Raw genomic sequence first — 25465 nt, forward strand, 5'->3', positions numbered from 1 at the left:
CTTACCTTAAAGGGTAGATAATAAATATCTCTGGCCTGAAATCGAGAACGGAGAGGGGGGTCTAATGGATTCCCAGAGTACTTAGGCACTGGCAAGCCCAACGCAATGACTCGGAAGTTTTCACTAACCCTAACAATCTTCCAAGCATCCAACTCTGTTCTGGTATGAGCCTGAAAGAAAGAGATCAAAACTTAGAGCATAAATGATGCAGATTACAACAGCAAGAGCTGCCAGGCTAAGAAATTTAGGCCCTGATTGCTGAGTAAATTGTATTTGAGAACCACCTCAAAACCAAACTGTCAAGGAAGGAAGCAAAGTGAAATCAGGATCAGGGCGCCGGGGAAGGCTCCCAACATGAGGACTGGTGTTGAACGGAGAAGCAGCTAACACATCAAGGAACAAAGGCAATGTGGGTCAGATCTCTAAGCTGTAGTCATTAACTCAGAGAAACTGAGTGAGGACGGTAAGGAAAATATACTGATTCAGACCAGGGAACGTAAAAAGGTAGTCCTAGAGGTAGAGCAGAGACTGCCCATGGACCTCAAATTGACATTTATGTTTATGAGTCTATTTCTGCCAAGGTGTATTAATAGTAACAATTAACATGTATTGAAAACTCGCTACATGGTAAGTACTTTCGATGAATTTTGCTCATTTAACTTTTACCAGAATGCAAATAAACATTTATTTCCTTTTTAGGAATGAACAAACTTATGTTCAAAGGAATTATATAACTTGCCCATGGTCCTGCAACTAGCACCTGGTGGAGTTGAGACTGCCAAACAGTACAGGGCTTGGCGTTATAAACCCTGGCTCCAGCACTGGGCGTAAACTCTAATGAAGTGACCAAGAGCATGTTATTATACCCTCTGACCCTCGGCTTTGTCATCGATAAAATGGGGCCAGTATCACCAACATTCCTGTGCCAATTAGGAAAACTAAACATGACAGTGTGTGTGAAAGCAACTGGTCCACAGTAGGCACCTGTTAGCTGTCATTCCTTCTCTCTCTGCCTGACCCTATCAATGGCTCTTCACTGTCCTCAGACGTATAGCTTACAAAGCTCCTGTGAACGTGCATGTCCTCAGCTTTCAGCACATCTTCAGGGGATGCGACCCACAGAACAGTGTAGAAGCTCTTCACGTGACATTCAAGGACCTACCTGGCTTGATTCATGTCCCATTCTCCCAGGCTCAGCAAGCACTGCACTCCCACCCCTCAGCCCGCCTTCCCTGACCCTGTGCTCCAGCCCCATCTCACAACTGTGGCCCTCCAGACACGTCCTGCTGCCTCACCAACGCTGCTCCACTTGCCTGAAACACCCTTTCCACTTTGCACAGCATACGCACAGATATCATTTCAAGCCTAGCACTAACAACATCATCACTTTCTAATCCCTCCCTCCATTGGAACCAGTTTTGTACCCCTCCACTGTATCCTATGCAAGCTGTTATCATTAAACATGTGTGCAGTGACTTCTGTTCATTACCACCTCATGCTGAATCCAAGCTCCCGAGAGGACTTATTTCTTAAATATAATAGGACAAATGTCTGTTGATTGTCTGAAATCATTTAAAAACATAATGAACAATTATTTTAAGCATAACCAAAATTATGACCCTACTGTCTTTTTTTTTTTTTTTTTTAAGATACAGAGAGAGAGCATGAGCAGGGGGACAGGCAGAGGGAGAGGGAGAAGCAGACAGCCCGCTGAGCCAGGAGCCCGACGTGGGGCTCGATCCCAGGACCCTGGGATCATGACCTGAGCCGAAGGCAGACGCTTAACCGTCTGAGCCAGCCAGGTGCCCCGACTCCACTTTCATTAACAGAACTAACAGTGATGCTATGTCACCATGGAAAACAAGAGTCAGGATCTAGCCCTGCCTGAGACACCAACAGCAAAATCTTCAGAGAGCTGAATATTTTTCTTTTCCACTTACCAAAAAATGCTCATCAGGATATAAATAAAATTTATACAAACTGATTGTATCTGTTTCCCTAATAACAACATTCTACTAAAATCACCTCTATGAAACCATTAAAACTTTGAGGTATTCAAATTTAGCATATTGAATCTCGCTAGAAAAAGTGGGACTTAAATTATGGTGTTGAAATCCTTTTATCATAGAAATTGTCTTAAAGTAGTGGTGCTTTGTGAAGGGATCTTGCCTATATTCTCTGAGGGTCTTATGAGACAGATGCTATGAATATAGAAATGACATTTATCAAAGAAAATTAAGCATGTATACTGATACTTACATTGGGAAAAAAACAATGTAGTACGTCCTTCTCAATAACAAACACTCCTTGTATACTAAAACCCTCTTGACCCCATATCTCAAATTCTTATCCAAAGTAATATAGATCAATAACTTTGCATAAAATTCTAACACAAATAAAGAATATATCAAACTTCTTGTTGTGAAGTAACTACTATACTTAAAAATATATATATATCCCATATCTGAGTATTCTCTTCCAAATCATTTACTAAAAATAGCAAATAACTAAATAACTATATAGGAGCCAATAATAGTTCTTTTGTAATCAAAAAAGTATCTAAGGAGAAAATGTTCTGCATAACATTGACCTACTTTAAAAATAATAACTATAAATTACTATTCTTATATTTATTTAAATTCATATTATTTATAAAATACTAATTAAAATTTAAAATAAGTTTAAATAAATGAATAATAGACATGTCTTTCATCTCAGTAAATTAACTCTAACAATACAAATGAATGAATTTAACTTTTCTTACTGATTAAATCCTCAATTATCTTCTTCTAATTACATTAGTATGATGTCATCTTCAGATAGAGCCAAAACAAGACTATACCTCACAGTGAAAACACCATCTAGAGACTCCTATAAACAGTAAAGAAACAGACTGCTAAAAGGGTAGCAAGACAGGTTTCTGAGAAAACAGACTCACACAGCAGGAATCAGAAAGAGCTATTTCTGGTCCTGCCAGCCATGCAGCATCAGTTCAATCAGACCCTCTGGTGTCAACATCTATTATTTAGTGCCTAGTGTGTCCTGGGATTGCATCAGCTGTATCACTAAGAAAGGTAAGACACAGACTCTGCTCTTGAGCAATTTGTAACCAACTTGGGGCAGTAAAATTAGCGTACATGTATCTCTGCCACACAAGCGTCAGAGAGACTCTGAATCCTACAATGCCGAGGCAGAGCCACCAATCCCCGGAACTCTGGGTTAGCCGGACAGCTCCAGTGTAGCACAGACGGCGCTGAATGAGCAAGGGCTGTCTTCTCGTCCTTTTGTGACATTACATGAACCCCTTCCCCAAAGCCTCTGAAGGGCCCCACACTCCTTATTGTGGTCCTCTTTCTATCAACTTGCATCACAGCATTTAAAGATTTTATTGCACTGATTCATTCATTCAACAAATAGTTACCAAGCAGCCACCAAGTGCCAGGCACTGCTCTAAGACCTTGAGATACCACTGGCGACAAAAATCCCTGCCCTAGTGAAAGTTGGAATCTAGAAGAGGGAGGCAGCCAATAAACTAAAAACAGAGCAAGGAAATAATTCCTGTAGGATGTTAGAAGACTAAGGAGAAAACAGAGCAGAGTCAGGGAGCATGAGGGCAGAGGGGACACTGCAATGTCAAATAGGAGGGTGAAAACATAACATTGGAGCAAAGACTTGAAGGAGTATGGAAGCCTGGCAGGTATCTGGGAGAAAACCATTCTGGAAGAGCAAAGGGACTTGCAAAGCACTAAGAGAACGCCCACCCAGTGGGTTTAAGGTATAGTAAAGAGAATACTATCAGCTGGAGCGGAATAAAAAAGGACAGCAGGCGATAAGGCCAAAGAGACAGGAAGAGGCCAGATAGACAAGACCTATTTTCCACTGGAAGGCCTTTGGGTTTAGAACAGAGGTCTGATCTACTCCACCCCATGTTTTAAAGTGATCATAGACAGCTGCTGGGTAGCCAGAATGGATTCAGGGATTGTTAGGAGGCTCTTTAAACAACTCAGGCATCAGATCCAGGCAGCTTGGGCCATCTGGGTATCTTTTAAATATCTTATTCATTTCTGTCAATATCTACTGGATTTTGAGCTTCTGAAGGCCAAGAACTACACTCTGTTCAGCTTTGTTTTCCCTGCACCGTCTAGAAGCCATTAGACTTTCAGTACATGGTTGTTGGGAGATAGAGAAGGAAGATAGGAAAGGAGGGAGAAAGAGAAGAGAGAATTAAAAGGAGGGAAAAAAAGAGAAACAAATAGTTCTTACATTGGCAAGAAAAAAAAAAAAGGAAAAATCCGAGAGGTCTTCTAACAGGATCTGCAAACTGAAGAATTTGTAAAACTGCAAGCTCATGACTGAAGTGCAGCAATCTGCAGATACGAGCCACCTGAACGCTGTCCTCATTCCCATACAATCATGTCTCACCAAAAGTAGCACCACCCACAGCTCAGGAGCCAAGACAAAGGAGCTGGATTTTTCTTTTCTTACTTGGAGAAGTTTGTCATAACGCTCTGAAGACATTAGGAAGCGTCCATCCTCAAGCTGCATTTCCCTGTTTTCCAGCAAGTTGTTCAAAACAGGCAGAACATTCCTCTCCACCTTTTCCAAGCCTTCCAAAATGAGGGTTCTGCCTTCTGTGGCTGCACGGACCGCACACTATTTCCAAGAAACAAAAGCAATATGAGACTATGGAAGATGCCAGAGCATGGCCTAATTTTGCTTGTAACGCAAGCAGGTGAAGAAGAGGTCAATGCGTAATGCAACCGCTGATGATTAGTAACTTCACAGTCTAGTTTTATTAGGCATTAGAATTTGTTGTGTGCCTATTTAGAAAGAGAATGCTTGCAACATACATAACAAAGACCAAATAAATATGCTTAATATAAAAAGAATTTTTCAGATTAAGAAAATAAATAATATCACTATGAAATGCAAATGAGCATAATAAAATATTTTCCATTTCACTGGTTAACAAAGAGTTGCACGGTAAAACAAGATATTTTTAGAACTTTAAATTGGCAAAGATTAAAAAAGAATGATAATACCTAGTGTTGGTAAGGTTAAGAGGAAACGCATTTTCATTCATGGTTGGTCTATGTGCAAAATGACAACCTTATGGAGAATAATTTGGCAAGGTATATTTTTTTAAAGATTTATTTATTTGACAGAGAGAGTGAGAGAGCAAAAGCAGGGGAAACAGTAGAAGGAAAGGGAGAAGCAGGCTCTCCGCCAAGCCGGGAGCCTGATGCGGGGCTCGATCCCAGGACCCCGGGATCATGACCTGAGCCGAAGGCAGACGCATAACCATCTGAGCCACCCAGGCGCCCCTGGCAAGTTATTTTTAAAAATTTAAATGGCTATGTTCATTAATCCAGTAATTCTATCTCAAGGAATTTACCTTAAGGGAATAGTCAGGAAAATGTACAGTGATACATGAAAGGATTTATAATTACCAAAAAAACCCCAAAACCCCCAAATGCCAGTCTAGATGATTGGCAAAATATACCATAATAAATCAGTATGATGGACTACTATATAGCTATCAAAAATAATGATATAGCTCTATCTTTACTAGGACTATGCCATTTCTTACCTGATTACTAAACCCCAAGTAAATATGCTGCTTCTTTTAAGAACCTTGTTTAAGAACCTTGCTATAAAAAGTACTTAATTCATGAGTGATGGGATGGGCTGGGGAAGACAATGCTCTAGAGATGGGACATTTGCTCCTCCCATTAGCTCTATTACAAATCTGTGACAAAACGTGAGGAGAAGCCACTACAAATTTGCGCTGGTCAACTTCAGCTGAATCGTCACTACTATTTTTTTTTTTTTAAGATTTTATTTATTCATTTGAGACACTGAGATACAGAGAGAGAGAGAGAGAGAGAGAGAGCATGAGCAGGGGGAGAGGCAGAGGGAGAGGGAGAAGCAGGCTCCCCACTGAGCCAGGAGTCTGATGTAGGGCTCAATCCCAGGACCCTGGGATCATGACCTGAGCCGAAGGCAGACGCTTAACCATCTGAGCCATCCAGGCGCCCCTTGTAACTACTATTTAGAAAATACTTTCTTCATTTCTTATAAAAGTTATTGCCAAGACAAGCTTCCAGTCTTTTTCATCTCTTTCTATGACCTTGTCCAATACTTTACCATGATAATTAAAGTGATGGAATTGCGATTCCATGATTTTTCTTCATTCCTTCACACAACCCCTCTGTGTCTTCCCTACTCTGATTTCTGTATTTGACAATCACTCTTCCTGTCCCTCCAAGGCCAGCCCTTTCTGTCTTGAGCTTAGTGGCAACCCCTCCAACCTCTTCCAAAATCTTCCATCAACTATACCACCTCTTAATTGCACTTTCAACTTCCTTCTCTTCTACAAACATGTCTGTACTTTAGGAAAACCTATAGTCTCCTGATACCTCTTAACATCCTCTCTTATCTTCAAGCCCCATGAGGAATAGTCCCATACACACTGCCTCTAATAAGCCTCCATCACCCTTATTTTACTGAAACTGCTCACTTGCAAGCACCAAAAATCAGAGCCAAATACCAGGTATTTTCTTGATCTTCATGTTCTCCTTTCCCTCCACCCTCTTCCCTTGATCCTCTCTTGTGCTTCATCTTCTATCTTAGATATTTACCAAGTAGGTTTTCCCTCTGACTTTCCCCAGCCCTTCCTCTGACTCTTGTCCTCTTAAAAAAAAAAAAGAAAAGAAAAAAAAAGCAAGAGCAAGCAATTCCTAAGGTTCTCCCCTTAACCTTTCCCCTCCTCTTCTCTCACTTGTTGTTTCATTGGCAAAGCTCTAACCTACTCCCATAAATCCTCACTTGGTTCACGGAGTAGCCATTATATGGCAGGTGCTATGTTATGTGCTACATTAAGTAAACAGCAACAATAACAATAGATAACATTTTTTTCACTTTATCTCATCTTTCTTGAGAAACATACTATGTGACCCTGACCCTCCTCCTGATCTCCATTCTCCCATTTCCAAATACCTTTTTAACATTTTCATAGAGGTGTTCAAACTCAACATGCTGAATTAAATGACTTCTTTCCAAACCAGGCCCTCTTCCTGATGGCGATTTCAATTAAAGTCTCATTGATTCTCCTGCCCCCAGAATTCAGTCCTTTTAATTCCTCAAACAATGCAAGTGTAACCTCTAAATAGTCCATGCACCCATCACCCTTCCAACCTCACCACCACCATCTCAACAGGAGCCTTCCTTCACTCCCTGTTCATTTTACTGAAAGAGTCAATTGGAACAGGCACCATATCTCCGTATCTCTCCTTCTCAGTTGTGCTCCAGATCATCATATTTTACCTCCTGGAACTTAGAGACTGAATCATGCCATCTGAAAAGTCTATTTCAGTAATGAGATCTATGATTATGCAATTTACCTCAACATGATTAAGAATATTATTTTTTTTAATCCCCCTAAGCTTTTTTCTTATTAATTATTTATTTATACACCATTTGAGTGGCAATGACAGTGGATGCTTTATAGTGCAAATGGATCCAAAGTTAAGAATATAATAAGAGGAATATAAATTTATAAGAGTGGTATATTTTTTAGAAAAAAATAATGAAAAATAAAATCATGCAAAGGATCACCCAAGATTTTTAACTTTCTTCCTGACTTGCCCTTTGGATACAGAGTTACAGACCCAGTACATACATGTAAATTAAAAATTTTAAAGGCAGGCAAGAATACTGGCTAAAAGGAGAAAACCTTAAGAAGACACTTTTTAGTAACAAAATCTGAATCGCTGAATTTACAGAAATACTACTAGTTATTAATTCAGCATCATCTTGCTTCCTGATTGTTCCTAAAAATAGTCTATAAAAGTATGAAAGTACAAAGTATGAAAATACTTTAATCAGTACTGTCAAACTTTATTAATGCAATCTCATCACCTTTGTAAAGAAGAATGTTAAAAACAACTACATAGGGGCGCCTGGGTGGCTAAGATGGTTAAGCATCTGCCTTTGGCTCAGGTCATGATCCCGGGGTCCTGGGATCGAGCCCCATGTCTGGCTCCTGGCTCAGCGGGGAGCCTGCTTCTCCCTCTGCCTCTCCACCTGCTTGTGCTCTCTCTCTCTCTATCTCTGTGTCTCGAATGAATAAATAAAATCTTTAAAAAAACCCAAAAACTACATAGCAAATCCATTAAGTACTCAAATATATCAACAACATATTGTACCATGCGATAAGTCTCAGACCCAAACATCCTACCCTGCCTGCATTGATGCCCCCTTTGCCCTCTGTTTGCTCAGCCCGTAAGTGTGGAGCTACAATGCTCAAGTTCTCCTAGTTCTCCCATATGCCTGTTTCATCTCCCCAGCAAGATTCTCAGGTCCTCAAGGGGTGAGAACCCTGCCTTTTATGTCGTCCCAGTGCAAAACTGGCTCACAGAAGGCTTTTAGTGTTTATGGAATAAAAATGTAACCACTCAGTTAAAAGATGCTGTTATGTAAGTTTAGGAGAATTTTTATATGAAGGATGATAGTTATCTATGCCCACACCTGTTATGAGAAGAGAACAGAACAAGTTTAACTGTCAGCATGAATGATTTAGGCTACACAGTTAAAAAATTTTTTATACAGACTTTTAAATAAAGTAATGGTGGTATACTTTTTCTCTTGAAATCTTAAAGAAGGGAACAATGTATACATATTTTATGTGGAGTGAATACTTGTGATCATTACTCAAAGTAGAAATTACATCAACCATAAGGATCCTTTCCTGCCCTTCAAGCTATAGAACTTCCAGAGACCTCATTTTCTCAAACAGAAATCAGAAAAAAATGCAGCAAGATCCTTCTGGACAAACCATATCAGTTTGGTTTTTTTTTTTAAGATTTTATTTATTTATTTGACAGAGAGATAGAGAGCACAAGTAGGCAGAGTGGCAGGCAGAGGGAGAGGGAGAAGCAGGCTCTCCGCTGAGCAGGGAGCCAGACATGTGGCTCGATCCCAGGACCCCAGAATCATAACCTGAGCCGAAGGCAGCCGCTTAACCAACTGAGCTACCCAGGTGCCCCAACTATATCAGTTTTAACAACCCAACACGAAGGCATGAAGGGTTTCAAGATAAAGGAGGCTGCATGACCTAAAAATCAAAAACTGTCTAAGCCCCTGTTCTAGATTTGCTTCTGATTTGATAAAAGACCTTAGGCAAACAATTAATCTAGAGGTCTGTGTCCTCATTTATTAAATGAGAATATCCCCAAGGGGTATTGTACAGTGTCACTATTCATGAAAAGAAAGCAGTACTGGAAATGAAATTTAAAGCTATCATACCTATTAAAATAGAAATTATTGTTGCTATAACCATGATTTAATGAATATAGATTCCAAATAGCTTCAAAAGACGCAGAATGGCTATAGTATAACAGTACTGAGGATGCCAAAGAAAAATGCAAAAAAATTAAATTTTAAGTTCTTTATTTTAAAATATCAGAATAGGATCAGACTAACTTTTCACTGCTCTGCCACTTACCTGCTATGGGTAATTGAGGCTAGTCACTTCACCTCTCTGAGCTTCCACTTCTTTCTAAAGCCACACTATTTACAGTGCTTATCTCCCAGATTATGGTGAAGATTACCCAAGATAACCTCTGGCTCATAGTAAACCTTTACAAAATGATTAGCTATTACATTATCAATACTATCATCCTGTAGTCATGGTGGCCACAACCACCATCATCATCATCATCATCATCATCCATCATCGCTCTTTCAGGGAAACAGCATTATAATACAAAGAACCTAAACTTTGGAATTGGACAGATCCTGGTTCAAATTCCACCTCTCCTATTTATCAGTTGTATGACCATGGCCTTCTAAGACTCAGTTACTTTACCTATAAGATGGAGAAGTCATCTCCCTCCTAAGGATGTTTTGAGGATTAGATACAATCACATAAAGCACCTAGCACAACAGAGGTCTCAATAAAAGTTGTTCTTATGCCTTGATTTTTAAATTTATTTTAAATTCCAGTATAGTTAACCTATAGTGTTATATTTTCAAATGAATTATGTGAATCTGTCAAACAGTTAACATTTTATGAGTACACAAGAGTTGGCCTGAGCAAGATGGCAACATGGTAAGGAGCCAAGGCCTGAGTTCTGACTAACACAGGGGCCAGAATAAACAGAGAGACCTTCTCCAACTGTCCAAGTGACAATTAGAACGTATTATAACAATATAAACTGTAAAGGGTGTGGTGCAAGTAACAGAATTCAGCCACTCTCAACAGCCTTTTTTCTACAGGTGATGCTTTCCGAATTCCAAATACTTAATTTATCAATGGACTTCTGAAATACAGCTTTGTAATTTTAACAGTGGTTACATGTGGAAAGTAGCTTCAGCATCCACAAATAGGATTAAGTTTACAAGTAAATGTTTTTCCCTATTTGGTAAAATAAGTAAAATTCATTTTGACAAAATAGAAATCTTATTTTCTGATCAATAGCACTGTTATTCAATTTATTAGGAGTTGCTTTTGATGCCCTATAATATTTAAGCAGTGCATTAAAAACAGGTTAATCCTTATTTTTTTCTATTAATAAGAGAGAATCAAGAATAATCCCAAACAGGGGCTCCTGGGTGGCTCAGTGGATAAAGTGTCATTGGCTCAGGTCATCATCTCAGAGTCCTGGGAACCAGCCAGGTCTCAGGTTCCCTGCTCAGCAGGGAGTCTGCTTCTCCCTCTTCCTCTGCCTCCCTCCCTCTGCCCTTTCCTCCCTGCTTGTGTACACTCTTTCTCTCTCTCTCAAATAAATAAATAAAATCTAAAAAAAAAAAAAAAAAAAAAAGGGAATAATCCCAAACAGAAGACATTAAAATACTATGTAATTGTTTAAAGTGCATTTTTATGCTTAACATTAAATATGTGTATCACAATTATGAAATTGCACAGTACTGTGTCAAACAAATGAATAATATTCTAATGTGAAAAGCTAAAGAAAATAATTTGAACTTCCCCATCCTGGCTTTCTACTCCCCAAATCATCTTCAGTGTCTCCTCTCAGTAAGACATTAAAGCTGAAATGTAATTTATTTGTGGCTTAGTTAATTTATATTGGCTCATACTTGAGTACTGCAAGCAATTTTCTATTGATTTAAAGTCTTCCACTCCAGCTCTCTGGAGTCACATGGCAATAAAACAGAATTAATAAAGAGAATGTCAACAAGTAAGGTAAGGGGGGGAAAGTACATTAATAGAATTTTAAAAGGTTAGAATAACAATGATTTAGATTTTTTTCAGGTTATTTTATCTTCTGAGGAAAATGAAAGGTAATATGGTAGCAAAATATCTTTTAGTCTCCTTAGGTCTCCATGGGTGTCAAAATACCAATCATATAAATTTTCTTATTTCTCTTCTTTAACCAATTCTTTTTTAAAAGCTTAATCTGTAATCCGCTTAGCAAGGTAACTGTATAAAAAATACTTAAATTACCTTTACATGAACAAGTGGGTAAGTTTTGGCAAATATTTACATATACAAGCATAGTATAAATTTCAGCATTTCTTAACAGGCTATAACTTACTTCATCAGTACCCTTCTCCCTTTCCTTATCCACTCAATTCATTGACATCTTATAGGAGCAATAGCCAATGAACATATTAAAAAGATTCAGCCTGCTTAGTAATTTTTTAATGCAAATTAAAACCTATTCCTTTGGCAAAGTACATACAAAGAAATAGCCAGTGCTGTCAAGAATCAATGAGGCAATCAGGCATAGGGCACTGATGAAAGTGTGAGTTAGAACACCCTTTCCGAAAAGCAATTTGACGATATATATTATTCTTGAATTATTTTTGAAAATGTCTAGACCTTTTGATGAATAATTATACTTCTAGCATTCAAGTGTACAAAATACTCAGAGATTATAAGATATAAGTACAGTGATATTCATCAAAGCCTTATCTATAATAGTGAAAACTTAGAAAGAACCTAAATTACCAACAACATGGGCATGTGGATAAAATGGGAATGTTAAATAAATAATAGCACATCTACTTGATACAATATTGCATGGACACTAAAAATTATATTTTTGAGGAATATCTAGTGTCATAGGAAGATGCTCCTGATAAAATATCAGGTTTTTAAAAAAGCAGACTATAAAATTTTATATACATGGTACACAGTTTTTGCAAAAATTATTGTACATGATTAGATATGCATATAGGCAGAATAGAAAATAATATAGGAAATATTTACACTGTCGATCTTGAAGGGGAAGATAAAAGTAATTTTTATATTCTTCCCGATGCCCTTTAGCATTTACTTTTTATACTATACTTTTTTACTATGGTTTTGTTTCCCCCATTAAAACATAAGCTCTATGGGGTGCCTGGATGGCTCAGTCAGTTAAGCAAAGGACTCCTGGTTTCAGCTCAAGTCATGATCTCAGGGTTGTGAGATTGAACCCCACGTCAGGCTCAGGCAAGGCTCCGTGCTGAGCAGGGAGCCTCCTGAAGATTCTTTCTCTCCCTCTTCCTCTGCTCCTCCTCCCACCGCCCTGCACCCACTCGTGTGTGCTCTAAAAATTAATAAAAAAATTTTTAAAAAAACAGCTCTACGATGACAGGCATCTGTTTCTTTTGTTCACCGCACCTAGACAGTGCCTGCACATAGCAGTCATTTTGATAAATATTTAAGAAATTCTCTCTCTATAGTATATATATATACATATACATACACACAATCTATAAAAAGCATTTATGATATTAATAAACATATATCTATAAAAAGCACTTATAATATTATTAATCAGAAAAAATAAACATTATTTTAAAAGAAAATACAAATTCCCTACTATAGAATTACTAACCTAATTCTAACCTTCAAGAGTAGCAGTTCAGTTTAACCTCTCACTTTATCATCAATCATCCTTAATCTTGCGTGAAAATAAGTGAAGAGGTTGATAGTCATGACCCCTCAACTCGGAATTGGGGGTTTTGCCAAGGTTTCCAGCTGAAAAGTCAATTAGTAATTACTTGAACGTCGGTCACATGCGCCTGCATCAGGCACACTGAACAATCTGAACTTTCTCTCCCAGCACCCACCAGATGGCCACAGGCCTTTTTTCACTTATGTTGGCCCACCTAGGTTAGAGCCATCACCTACTGGTAAATGAAGATACTGCCTCTCCCTTGATCCCAGACATCAAATTAAGAATATTACCCTTATTGTTCTGTTATTATGGTTAAGAATATTAAACAAATAAATTTCCAAATAAAATAAAGACCTTTCAGTCTAACAAACATATGACCAACTGGTAATCAATTGGCAACTTCATCTATCTAGAATTCAGATGGGAATTACTCATTCTGATGACTCAAAATAGATGTCAAAAAGATAAATACCTTTTCCACTGGAGGGTCCCCTGAACCTATTTATTCTTAATTTACTTAAAATTTTAACAAGATTGATTATCCAAAGGAGAAATCTATCATCAAATATAAGTGCCAATCATCTTCCAGACAGTTTTTAGGTGCCAGAGATAAACAAGAAAGTTACATTCTGATAGGGAATGCAGACAATTAAACATGGAAACACAGAAATAATAAGGTAAATTCAGATAGTGATAGGTACTCTGAAGATCACATTGTATAATATAATAGCACTGTATATGTGGAAGGGGGGTGGGCATCGTCAGTGATTACTAAAATGTTCTGAGAATTTATAATCTGAATGATGAGGAGGCAGGACTATACAGATCTGGGAGAAGCTTGTACCAGGCAGAGGAAATACTAAATACAAAGGCTCTGAGGCTGGAAAGCATTAGATCTATTTTTAAGATAACAAGGCCATGTAGCAAGAGCCTAAAAAGCAAGGGAAAGAGAAAAAGGAGCTGAGGTAGACAAGATCAGGTCCTACAGAGTATTGTAGGCAATATTAAAGGGTTTGGATTTTATTCCGGGCATGATAGGATTGCATGGGTGTAAGCAAGGAACTGTTAGGATCTGATTATGAACAAATAATAAAGAATATTAAGAGACAGAAGAAAAAAATATGAAAATCAGATATAATCTCAAAAAATAGTCTGAAGTAACTTAGGAAAAGGACCAATGTTCCTATGCCACAATCACAGGCTCAGAAGTTGTCTGTGCATTACATTCCAAATAACGGATGTTCGTCGTAACAAGCAGGATTTGCCAAGAAAACATGAAATATAAGGTATTACCATACATTTATAATAGTACTTTAAATATTTTATAAACCGTAAAATAGGTATCATCCAGAAATATGCTTTTTAGAATGGCAGGCAGAGTATATTACACCGTGTTATCTAAATAATTTACTTTATGTTTCAAGAAATACAAAGTTTTAAGGTGCCTTTAAAATAATAAACATATAAAAGTCCACTTTCTCTTCTTCACTATTTGCATTGCAACTATCAATCCAGATATGATTCATTCAAAAAATTTGTTTTGAAATCCACACTCTACCAAACGGCCAGTTCTTTTGGCATCATTAAATCTGTTCCCATCTGGGCGCCTGGGTGGCTCAGTGTAGTTAAGCGTCTGTCCCGAGCTCAGATCATGATCCCAGGGTCCTGGGATCAAGTCCTGAATCAGGCTCTTTGCTCGGCAGGGAGCCTGCTTCTTCCTCTCCCCCTCCCCCTGCTTGTGCACTCTCGCTCTCTCATATAATTGATTAAAATCTTTTAAATAAATGAATAAATGAATCAGTCAATCAATCAATCAATCGGTTCCCATCTCCTCTCCACTCCTTGGGCCGTAGTCTCAGTTTTCTACGCTCTCTCACCAACTCCTTACTCTTGGCCTCACTAGATAAAGAAAAGAAGCAGGTGTTGTAAAGGTATCTTTTTTTCCCATGTGTAATTAGAAATAATGTATAAAGTGAACCTTTGCATTATGTGAATAAGACAGATTTCTTTAAAATGTACTTCTGGGTTTCATCCAAAAAGGATTACTTTGTAATTGGAAATGTGAACTCAGATTTTCTCACTACAAGGTGCTAAGTGTGATCACCATCCTTTAAGGTGGTGACTGCCAACTCTCCCCGTTTTAAGTACATTTTTGCTTTTGTAACTAATAAGTAATCTATAAGATAATGTGAATATCCTGGTCTCCAAATATTCTTTCACTCAGTGATTTTTTACACTTATAATAACTTGACCCTTGAATAACACGTTTGAACTGGATGGGCCCAATTATATGCAAATATTTTTTCAATATAGTACAGTACTATAGATGTGTTTTATTTGTGATGCTCCTAAGAACATGTTCTTTTTTCTAGCTTAGTTTAAGAATATAGTATATAATACATATAATATGCAAAATACAGTAATCGACTATTTGTCATTAGTAAGGCTTCCAGTCAACAGTAGGCTATTAGTAGTTAAGTTTTGGGGGAACCAAAATTTATATGCAGATTTTTGACTGCTCAGGGGTCAGCAACCCTAACCCACTTATTGTTCAAGGGTTAAATGTATACTCTTTTAATTATAAAGTAATAGTGCGCTCATGAGGAAGCTTCAAATTTAAAGAACTATCAAAATTCTTTCCTCGCCCCACCCCAGATGCTGGGTCACACTTCCACAGAGGCAAGCTCTGTTAACTGATCCTTGTGTATCCTTCTGGAAATTTCCAACATATACACAAACATTTACATATTTCTTTTTTTCTTTTTACCACAAATAGGATCATATTACATATGCAGTCTTGCAACGTCATTTTTATGCTTTATCCTGGACTTCTTTCCTATTACTACATTCTTTTTAATGGCTATAGAGAATTCTACTTACTGTTATTTATTTAACTAGTTTAACTAGTTTCCTAAGTTATTATTTTTTTTTTTAGAGAGGGAAAGAGAAACAGAAAGACAGAGCCAGAGACAGGGGGAGGGCCAAAGGCAGAGGGAGAGAGAGAGAATCTCAAGCAGACTGCAGCACGGACACCAACATGGGGCTTGATCTCACAATCCTGAGATCATGACCTGAGCCGAAATCAAGAGTCAGATGCTTAACCAACTGAGCCATGCAGGCACCCTTCCTAAAGAGGATTACAGTTTTCACTTATAGTTTTATATGATATCAAACAATGCTACAATAAATACTGTTGCATACATAACTTTGCTTGCTTTATATGAATAACATCTGGAAGAAAAATTGCCAGAAATATAACTGCTGAGTCCAAATATATTTAATTTTTCTTTTCATAGATATTGCCAAATTTTCTTTCAAAATTGCATCAACAGCAATGCTGTTTCCTCATCCCTTCTTTCCCATCAACAATGGACATTAACAGGGGCGCCTGGGTGGCTCAGTCGAAGGCTCTGCCTTCGGCTCAGGTCATGATTCCAGGGTCCTGGGATGGAGCCCCGCATCCGGCTCCCTGCTCCGTGGGAAGCCTGCTTCCCCCTCTCCCACTCCCCCTGCTTGTGTTCCCTCTCTCGCTGTGTCTCTCTCTGTCAAATAAATAAATAAAATCTTTAAAAAACAAAAAAACGAACAAACAAAAAAAAGATTGGACATTAGCAGATTCTTTAGTTTTTGCTAATATGAGAGGTGAAAGAAAAGCAACAGCTCATTAATGTTTTAATTTTTATTTTTGTAAACGAGAAAGCAAAGCATCTTGTCATGAATTTCTTGGACATTTGAAATCTTCCCTCTATGAGTTGCTGATTTAAGATCTCTGTCCTTTCTCTATTAAGTATTCCTAATGAAGAACAATATTCAATATTTTAAGCTATATGTTTGTAAGAAACGTTCAACGAGCTTCATTATAATATTGATAAAATATAATGATAAAATATTATGTTGGTAATCTGCACCTCCCCCCACAAAAGCTGTAGTTTAGTATATATTTAATTTCACTATGTTTAATACACCTTTACCTGACTTTTAGATCAAGAATAATTTCTAAATATGCTAGAGAAGTTCCTGTATTAAAATCTCCTTAATTCCTTTTTAAAAATTCTTATTTCTATGTATAAGTACTAGGAAGCAATTAAAAATTAAGAAATCAGCATATTGATCTTTAGGTAACATTTCAGAACCACTAATTTCATCTACAGTTTTTTATTTAGTGCTAAACGAAGAAGGCATTTCCAAGAACAGGAAAACCAAAAATCTAAATTAAATCTGTCTAGAGAAAGCACAATGCATTATCTCTATCACATGAGCTATCTCTTTCTACTTTAAAAAACAATTTTGCATAGACCTGGACTAAACAGTCATGTGCTGGAGTGTGATCAGAACTTGCCTGATCAACGTAAAAAGCTGTGCCTCCTCGGATCTCTCGACGCTGTTTGAGATCGGTTTCAGTGGTGTCCCTTGACAGGGCAATGTATTCAACTTCCCTTTTGGTCAGCTCCTGTAAAGCAGAGAGTGAAATTGTTTCAATATTAAATCAAATTCCCAACATATGCTTTGGAGCCAGTTATCCAACAATGTCACTACCCTAGAAGAACATTTTAAATCTAATTCTGAATGAAAATCCTCTTGAGTCTTAGCTTTGAGAAAAATGCAAAACATTGAGAATTAATGAAAACATGCATGTACCTCTCTCTCCTCAGAGCTCTACGTTTGCTGCATCCAATAGTTTACTACTTAATAATCATTTACTTCTTAAGCAATAATAATCAGTCAGATCTTACAAATCTTAGTATCTTTTATAGAATTCTTTTCAAATATCACGAGTGATAACTTGCCAACTTAGTTTTTGTTTTTCCACAAATGATAGTCATTTCAGTAAGTAATGTTCACCTTTTTTTTAAAGGGCATCTAAATTAATTTAGTCCATTAACCGATGTTTACCAACCATTGTGATATGTTGGGTTCACAGGGTAAATACCAATAGGAAGGTCAACAGAAGAGGGAAGGAAAACAAACATAGCTATTCAGGAAGGACAAGAAGAAGGATGAAAGAAGGAGGGGAAGGAGAAGAGGGGAAAAAAGAATTCTTTCACACAAAACAAACACTTTTGGTTTGAAGGGGAAACCATCCAGAATTCATTTCTTTTAGAATAATTTATCCATCCCTAATGTCATTTTGCCCTGCATGTGACAATTATGTACAAAAAGCTTTTAACATTATCCTTGGTTTTACAATATTGAATTAAAAACAATGATGCTCTCCAGTTGAATAAGGCATACAATATGTTGTTATTAAACAGGAAGAACAAATTAATTTACTGACGTATAAAGAAGAAAATTGAATGAGCATGCCATTCATGGTAAAAGAGGATAAGTCCATACAACAGGATTTTTTTTTCCTCTGCCTTATCTCCATGTGATGTTGATAAAAATACAGTATCATTTTCATTTTGTTTTTATAATATATGCCTGTTCCCGTGCACCCATAAATTTAAGTATGTATGGAAAGAAGAAAACATTTTAAGTAGAGAAAACACACATATGGTGGTGAAGATGTGGTGATACCAAACAATATTTTTCTAAATAAGAATGAACTGCCCGTGAAAGCACACTTTCAGACTAAAGCAGCAACTTCTCTTGTTAGTGAATACCTCCTTCTTGCTTTGGGAACACATTGCTGGTACCATCATGTCTGTTTCACTGATTGGTTGAATGTGATCACTGGAAAAACCCTGTCAAAACTGGTTGACAAAGTCATACATACTCTTATTGTTAAATTGTACCAGAGTAACACCCTGAACTGCCACACTGAGAATATTATCCTCAGTCTTGACAGCTTCCTGAGATTCTTCCTCAGCCCAGACAAGCACCAAAGTCTCCCCTGCTGCTCCTTCCAAGGGATGGTCTGAGCAAGTTCACCAACAGTACTGGGAGCAGCAGATGGAGGAGGCAGCGGGGGTCTGTTGAGTTTTTTGGGGCTATCTATAAAATTCCTTCTATATGAATTAAATATAAAAGAGACACAGCTATCAAATTATTTCTACTTCATTTCTCATTGGTTCAGCAGGCTTGCCCCAAAATCTCTGCCTGTAAAGATTTCATCTACTCTGGATATTACTAAGCATAGGATCTTTTATCTAATGGCAACAGTACCCATTTGCAGGGTTTGCAAGGAAGCTTAGGCTAGTAAGCCTTCTTACGTGTATTTCCACATCCTAAAGCTGCCTCGGCTCTGTTTCATAATTTAAAGTTTGTGGGTTTTTTTTTTTAAAGATACAGGTTTCACACTTACAGACTTATATTGCATTTCTGAACCAACAAGACTCCTGTAATCTCCCAGCCTTTCTCATTCCACATTCCTAACAAGCTTCACAGTCTTGCCAGAAACAAAATCAAAGTGAGATACTGTGGTCGTTGTAATGAACCAGGTAGAGTGGATTCTCAGTAGCTGACTTGGCATTCATAGAAAAGCCACTTTTGCCTTGTTTATTAGGAAAAAAAGGCTAATACTACAATGACCCATTATACCTCACAAGCCAGTTCTAGGAACAAATAAGATATGAAAGGTATGGGCTCAAAGGAGTTAAGTTCTGATTTGCCCGTTGTATTTTTATCATTCTCACCCTACATGATTTTAGAAGTACCAAAATAAATCTACCACTGAAATAAAAGAGTACACAAAGTATATTTCAATAGCACAGAAATCAATTCTTTAATATCAAGTAACACAAGGAAGCTGAAAACAAAGTTCTTCTCTTCATCCTAAAAAATATCTTCAGACAGAACAACTTCATCTGATAGCATTCTTCCTCCCTCAGTAAAACAATGCTTATTAATGCTGGCAAAGTAGAAAAAAAAGTCCTGTACAATTTTTTTAAATCTGTGTTGAGATTTTAATATTTCAATTCACTTCACAATTGTACTCAGAGAACTACAAACATTTAAGAGGATAACAGGTCAAAGAGAGGATCCGAAGTCTAGCTCCATCATTTACTAGCTGGATAAAGCTCAGTGAGCTATTTAATAAACTTGTTTTCTCATCTATTTAAAGGGGAAAAAGCGTGTAACACATAAGAGATATTTTACAAACCATGGCCTCCCTTTAAAGACCATATAACATCAAAAAGTCAAGAGAACTATTTGACTTTATAGAATGTGGATCTCAGATAAAAGAATATTCCCTGAATAATATAAAACTGAGTTTTGTTTTGTAATCTCAGAGTTTATGATCCTATCTGCCACTCATTGCCTGAATTTGTATTTCTTTTTTATCAGAAGTTGAGAACTTTCTAGTTGCAGCAAAAATTTCCTAAAGCTATGAAAGATAAATGTACATTTGCTTCCCAGAATACTTATTCCAAACTCTTTATTAAACAGATCATCTAAATGAAATTTTTTTTCAAGGAATGAATAATCCTGATATTTTTGTAAATTCTTAATTTATTTTAGAACATAACTAATCCAAGTTCCCTTAGGAATCCCTAAGAATTAATCAATTCTCACCAGGTACTGCATAGCAATAGAGCGTCGAAGAGGCCCAGGAGGTCCTATTAGAAAGACATCTTGCCCCAGAAGATCCTTCTGCATTATCCATCTTAGATGCTGAATTACAGATTGAGCCACAGAGTCTGAAACTTCAAGTGGAAAAAAAGATAAAATGAAATGTAGATCAGTCTACTACTTATAAATCTCCAAGCAATCAGTGCATTTAGTATATTAGATTTTAAAAAGCATATCTATCTATGTGTATACACACACACACATACATTCATTTATACATTCACCTGGTCAATTCTCACACTGCTTTACAATAAACCATTGTTATCAATGTTAAAACAGGACAAAGTTTATGATCTCATAAAGAGTCACATAATCCCACATTTAAAGCCTTTAAGAACATTTGAATGATCACCTGTAAGTGTCGCTAAAGAAACAAAAGTGATTTTCTAGGGCGATATAAGGCACTAGAATCATTACTTTATTACAATTTTATAGTCCAATGCGTTTGTTCTAATAAGGGAACATGATCAAATCCTCCCAGACAATTAATGATTCTCACAGTCTTAAAAATTGAAGAAAACTATAACTTAAGTTGGCAATAGGTTGTGAGATCTCCCAAACTTCACAGTGAGAAGATTAAATGACTTAACATCTTCAAGTCTATTCTTCTATACCAACTCGGGAATAGAAGACTACCTCATTCCAATGCCCTTCTAAGTCTACTATTAAATCACCCATCAATCTGCTTATCTTCTGCCTAAGCATTTTATAAATGTTTGAATTAATATAATTAATTTGTGTTTGCTCATTTGTAAATCACCCAGTGACCCAGGAAGTGCATTCCTAGGTATCTAAGAAACACTCTTGCCCTTGTACATCAGGAGACAGACAGAATACTCACAGAATGTTATTCAATATAAAACTAAATATAACAAAGAAAAAGAAAACTTACTCATTCTTAAAAAAATAAAAATACAACTGGAGACTGGAAATGGATAAAATGCACATAAATGAATACTACATAACAACAAAAACAGAATGAACTACCACTACTTCCAATAATATGTTTAACTCTTAAAAGGTATTCAGTGAAAAAAATTAAGTCACAGAATAAATCTCATATGATACTATTTTGATAATGCTCAATAAACTAACAAATTGAATTCATTAGAAATCCATACATATGTAATAAAACAGTGCTTGAGAAGCAAAAAAGCAAGAGAATGATAAATTCAGGATAATGGATACCTGGGCAGGGAATCAGAGAGATTCTCATGGAGAGCTTCAATGGTTTTTGGTAATATTCTAGTTCCTAAATCGGATGTGGGTTATAGTGTTTCCTTTATTATTGTGCTTCATTTTACACATAAACACATACATATATCCTAAAAGTCCTTTATATGTACTAAATATATTCCATATTTTTTACACTTTGTTTAATCACCCAGCAAGGTCATAAAAGAATTCAAAGATCAAACTAAGAACACTTGCCAAGGCTAAAGCTGTGCTTCCCCCACCAAGCCCAACAGCACAACTTTACAAGTGTAGTCTACCTCCTACTCCGCCCACAAAGCTAACATTTAACCATTGGAAAAATAAAGATAAATTTCTGATTTCCTTTATCATGGAGAAATGATCAAGAACAAGGTTTGGGGGACAGCCTGGCTGGTTTGTCATGTCACTGGGACCACACTAAAGCATCTTATAATTTCCCCAAACCAAGTGCCTCTATGTCTGAAAATCAGGAGACTCATCACCTAAGTGGAGGTGCTTGACTTCACTCCTGTCCTCTATGAATCCTCTACAACATGCACAGGGAGCATATTACCCCCAAGGGGGCAAAAACTGGTCCTTGGAAGAGGGGTTGAAAAAAATTCTTAATTCTTATTACAATGGTCTGTTGCCCACTAAAGGGATACTGCACGTAAAAGATAGATAGTATATCTGCGGTATTAACATTTCATGAGATTGGAGAAAGACAATTGGGGGGTAAACGTCCTTAGACGAGCAATAATGAAAAACAGATTGAGAAACATTGCTCTAAGACCTAGACCTTTGAGAAACCAAGAAGTTTCAGGATGCTACAGAAGCAGTTCACCTGAGACTGGAGATTCAACTTCATCTACAACTATCAAATGTCCACTTAAACTATTTTCTTTCCTACTTCAGGCCTAAATCCATCTTTGTGATATATAGTTTACTCTTTTTTATTTCAAGATGAGTAAGTCTGCTTGCTGTGTAAGGGTGACACAAGATAAGAATTAAGAAGCTCTAACTTCTCTATCATAAACTTACACAATGTTCCCTATCCCACAGAACTACTACCTCTTCTTACGCCAGTATCAAATACATAATTAAAAACATAAACACTTTTGGGATTTTTTTTCCCTTATGTTTTTACAAATCTCAGCTTACTTTGGCCACAGGCTCTCTCTGCACTGTTCTTAACAGTTTGGTGTCACTCCTTTGTATTTAGCTTTGGCAATGTGCCTGACCTTCCATTACCTGGACTTGACTATTTAAAATATGACCATTTCCAAAGTTCTAGAAGGTAGAGCCAAGTAGGTCTCTTCAGCTTCCTCCCACTGTTTATTATTTATAACTATTTGTAACTGTTCATAATTACAGTCTCCATTTAGTTCTATTTAGTTCTATTCCATTTTGAATGCCTTGACCTTGGAACTATATACATTTTTAAGACTTTTTTAAAGCTGAAGGCAGCAGTTCCTAATCAAATGTGAGGTCTGCCCCTCACAAGTTGTCAGTTAAAGTGCTGAGGCTTAAGAATTTTTTTTTTTAGCAACTCATGAAGAATCAATTATACCTATAATTACAGAGCAGTTTTATACCATATACTTAAGTAGGAGAGAAAGGCATAGTTATTTAAAGTGGGAACTGAGTATAATCCTGAGTATGCTCATAGGAGCCCTTCCACTCAGCATGATCCTCATGTGTTGAGAACCACAGGCCTAAGGCACATCTGACAATTCTCAGCAATCCCTTCCTTTACTCTTGCACTCAACAGTGGTTCTCATCTAGGGGCAATACTGCCACCACTCTATGCCTGCCAGAAGGCATCTGGAAATGTCCGGGGGTACTTTTAGTTGTTGCAAAGCTTTGGGGGATGACGGATAATTTGGTACACTACTGACATTTAGTGATGTTAAATACAATGTCCAAGATAGTCCCATCCGCCCATTATGTCAATGGCACCCTTGTTGAGAAACACAGTGTCTGACGTTTTTTTTTTTTTCCCCCAAGGTTTCTGTTGCTTGCATACCACTAATGGATTATTTCTAACTAGTCACAATTAAGCCCAGAGGAAGAGTTCCTCTTAGTTTCCCCTAGCTTCTGAAAGATGAAATTGTCAGGGAGGCAAGTCAGCAGTGAAGAAGTTCTACCTTTAGATTGATCTGCTAGATGTTATGATATCTAAGGCTCTCATCACCACATTTCAATTCTACCTAAGTTTCTTAATACATATAAGCAGCTTCTGAATCCTGTGGCTGGCTTTGTAGTCTATGCTATACTTTCAATAAGACTTCTTTTCCTTTATTTTTTCCTTTTCCAATAAACAGTCATAATAATAGCAATAATTTATTGCATCTTTTTCATGTGCCAGGTAAAAATACAAATGATTTTCCTTTTTCACAAAGGATCTCTTTTAGAACTCACAACAACCCTAGGAGGTAGCAGACTATACTGTATCAGGATACAGAATCAGGCCAAACTGTTCAAATCCCAACTCTGCTGCCTACTAGGTATGAAAACTTCATCAGTTATTTCAATTCTCTGTACTTAGTTTCTCCATCTGTATAACAGATATAACAAATGTACTTATTTATAAGGTTATTACGAGGATTAAATCAGGCACTTAGAACAGTGTCTGGTAATAGTAAGTGCCATATAAGCATTCTTTAAATATTCATTACATACATTTCACAAAAATCAAAGTTCTTCAGGTGCTAGCATTTGTCCACAGTTGCTATGTGCATGAACCAGACTTAGACCTAAGCTTTTGAGTTCAAAGCTTGCACTCTAGCCATTATGTCCTACTGCCCCTCCCAAATCTTTTTAACAGGCTCTTTCTTCAGATCCAAGATTTTCCCTACAAGTGTTGACCTCGTGGGGGCTCCACTGAATTTAATGGACTTGCTTTTCTGGCCATTAATTCTATTTCTTAGTTTTTGAGGATGCCAGTGATACCATGTTTTACTCCTTTTATTGAAATTCCCAACTCATTTTGTTGTTTACACTATGGTATGAGAGGACCTGTTTCTCTAAAAAAAAAAAAAAAAAAAAACTCCCATTTTTACTTATTCATATTTTAGTTTAGTCTCTTTTATCAAAGAAAATATTTAATTTGTCAGAAAACTATATTAAACTACTGAGAGAAAGCATCATGTACTGCTGTATGGTGTCTGTGTTGTATTTTACATTAATGCTCAAAACTAGCTGTATTTTTAGGATGGCCTCAAGAAAACATGAGTCATACTTAAAAGCATTCCAGAAATAGAAACAAGATGTAAGACTGTACATTACGAACATCTGCAAAACAAACTGCCAAACTGCCATGCATAACCTAATATAAACACAGCCCTGCGTGCACGAGAAAGCCCTGACTTCAATGTTTTCAGGCACAAGATGCTACCTTCCAGGAGTCCACATAATGATAAACTGATGTCAAAATAATACCAGAGAGCTTGATCCTATATTCTAACATTTCCTTCTCTATGTAAAAATAAAACATCTGGTTCATGTTGGGCTACATTCCTTACTCAATCCCTAGCCAATACTTGTTTCAAAAAAAAAAAAATGTGTACTATTTTTGCCCAGGCATATTCAAGAGCTTTAAAATAAGTCTATTAAAGGAATCCAAATTATAATTTTCTCCCTCCACAGACTTAAATTTGTCATACATGTAAAGATTAAAATTAAAATTTCAGAAAATTACACATAGTTCTAGTTTCAGTATAGTAAGTCCTTTAAAACTAGTGATGTTTTGTAATCATCCCAAGGGGCAACATAATATAATGGAGAAAAAAAAAAAAAAGCCTTTGAAGCCAAACAGACCTAGTTGTGATTTCTCATCCTGTCCTTTA

General features: G+C 37.0%; 1 protein-coding gene across 5 annotated transcripts in view; it reads right to left on the reverse strand.

Annotated features, from left to right (window-relative positions):
- The window catches only part of VWA8 (von Willebrand factor A domain containing 8), a 345308-nt gene that overhangs the window by 285543 nt on the left and 34300 nt on the right, over positions 1-25465 (reverse strand). For all 5 annotated transcript variants that reach the window (XM_035003301.1, XM_035003300.1, XM_035003303.1 and 2 more), the window contains exons 3-6: positions 20367-20497; positions 17251-17361; positions 4486-4653; positions 6-170 (exon numbers count right to left, since the gene is read on the reverse strand). In XM_035003301.1, the coding sequence (XP_034859192.1) occupies positions 6-170; positions 4486-4653; positions 17251-17361; positions 20367-20497 (575 nt within the window). The remainder of the gene's footprint in view (positions 1-5; positions 171-4485; positions 4654-17250; positions 17362-20366; positions 20498-25465) is intronic.

Source organism: Mirounga leonina, unplaced genomic scaffold, assembly GCF_011800145.1.
Source record: "Mirounga leonina isolate KUSES-001 unplaced genomic scaffold, KU_Mleo_1.0 Mir_127, whole genome shotgun sequence".
In the NCBI taxonomy this organism is placed as follows: domain Eukaryota; kingdom Metazoa; phylum Chordata; class Mammalia; order Carnivora; family Phocidae; genus Mirounga; species Mirounga leonina.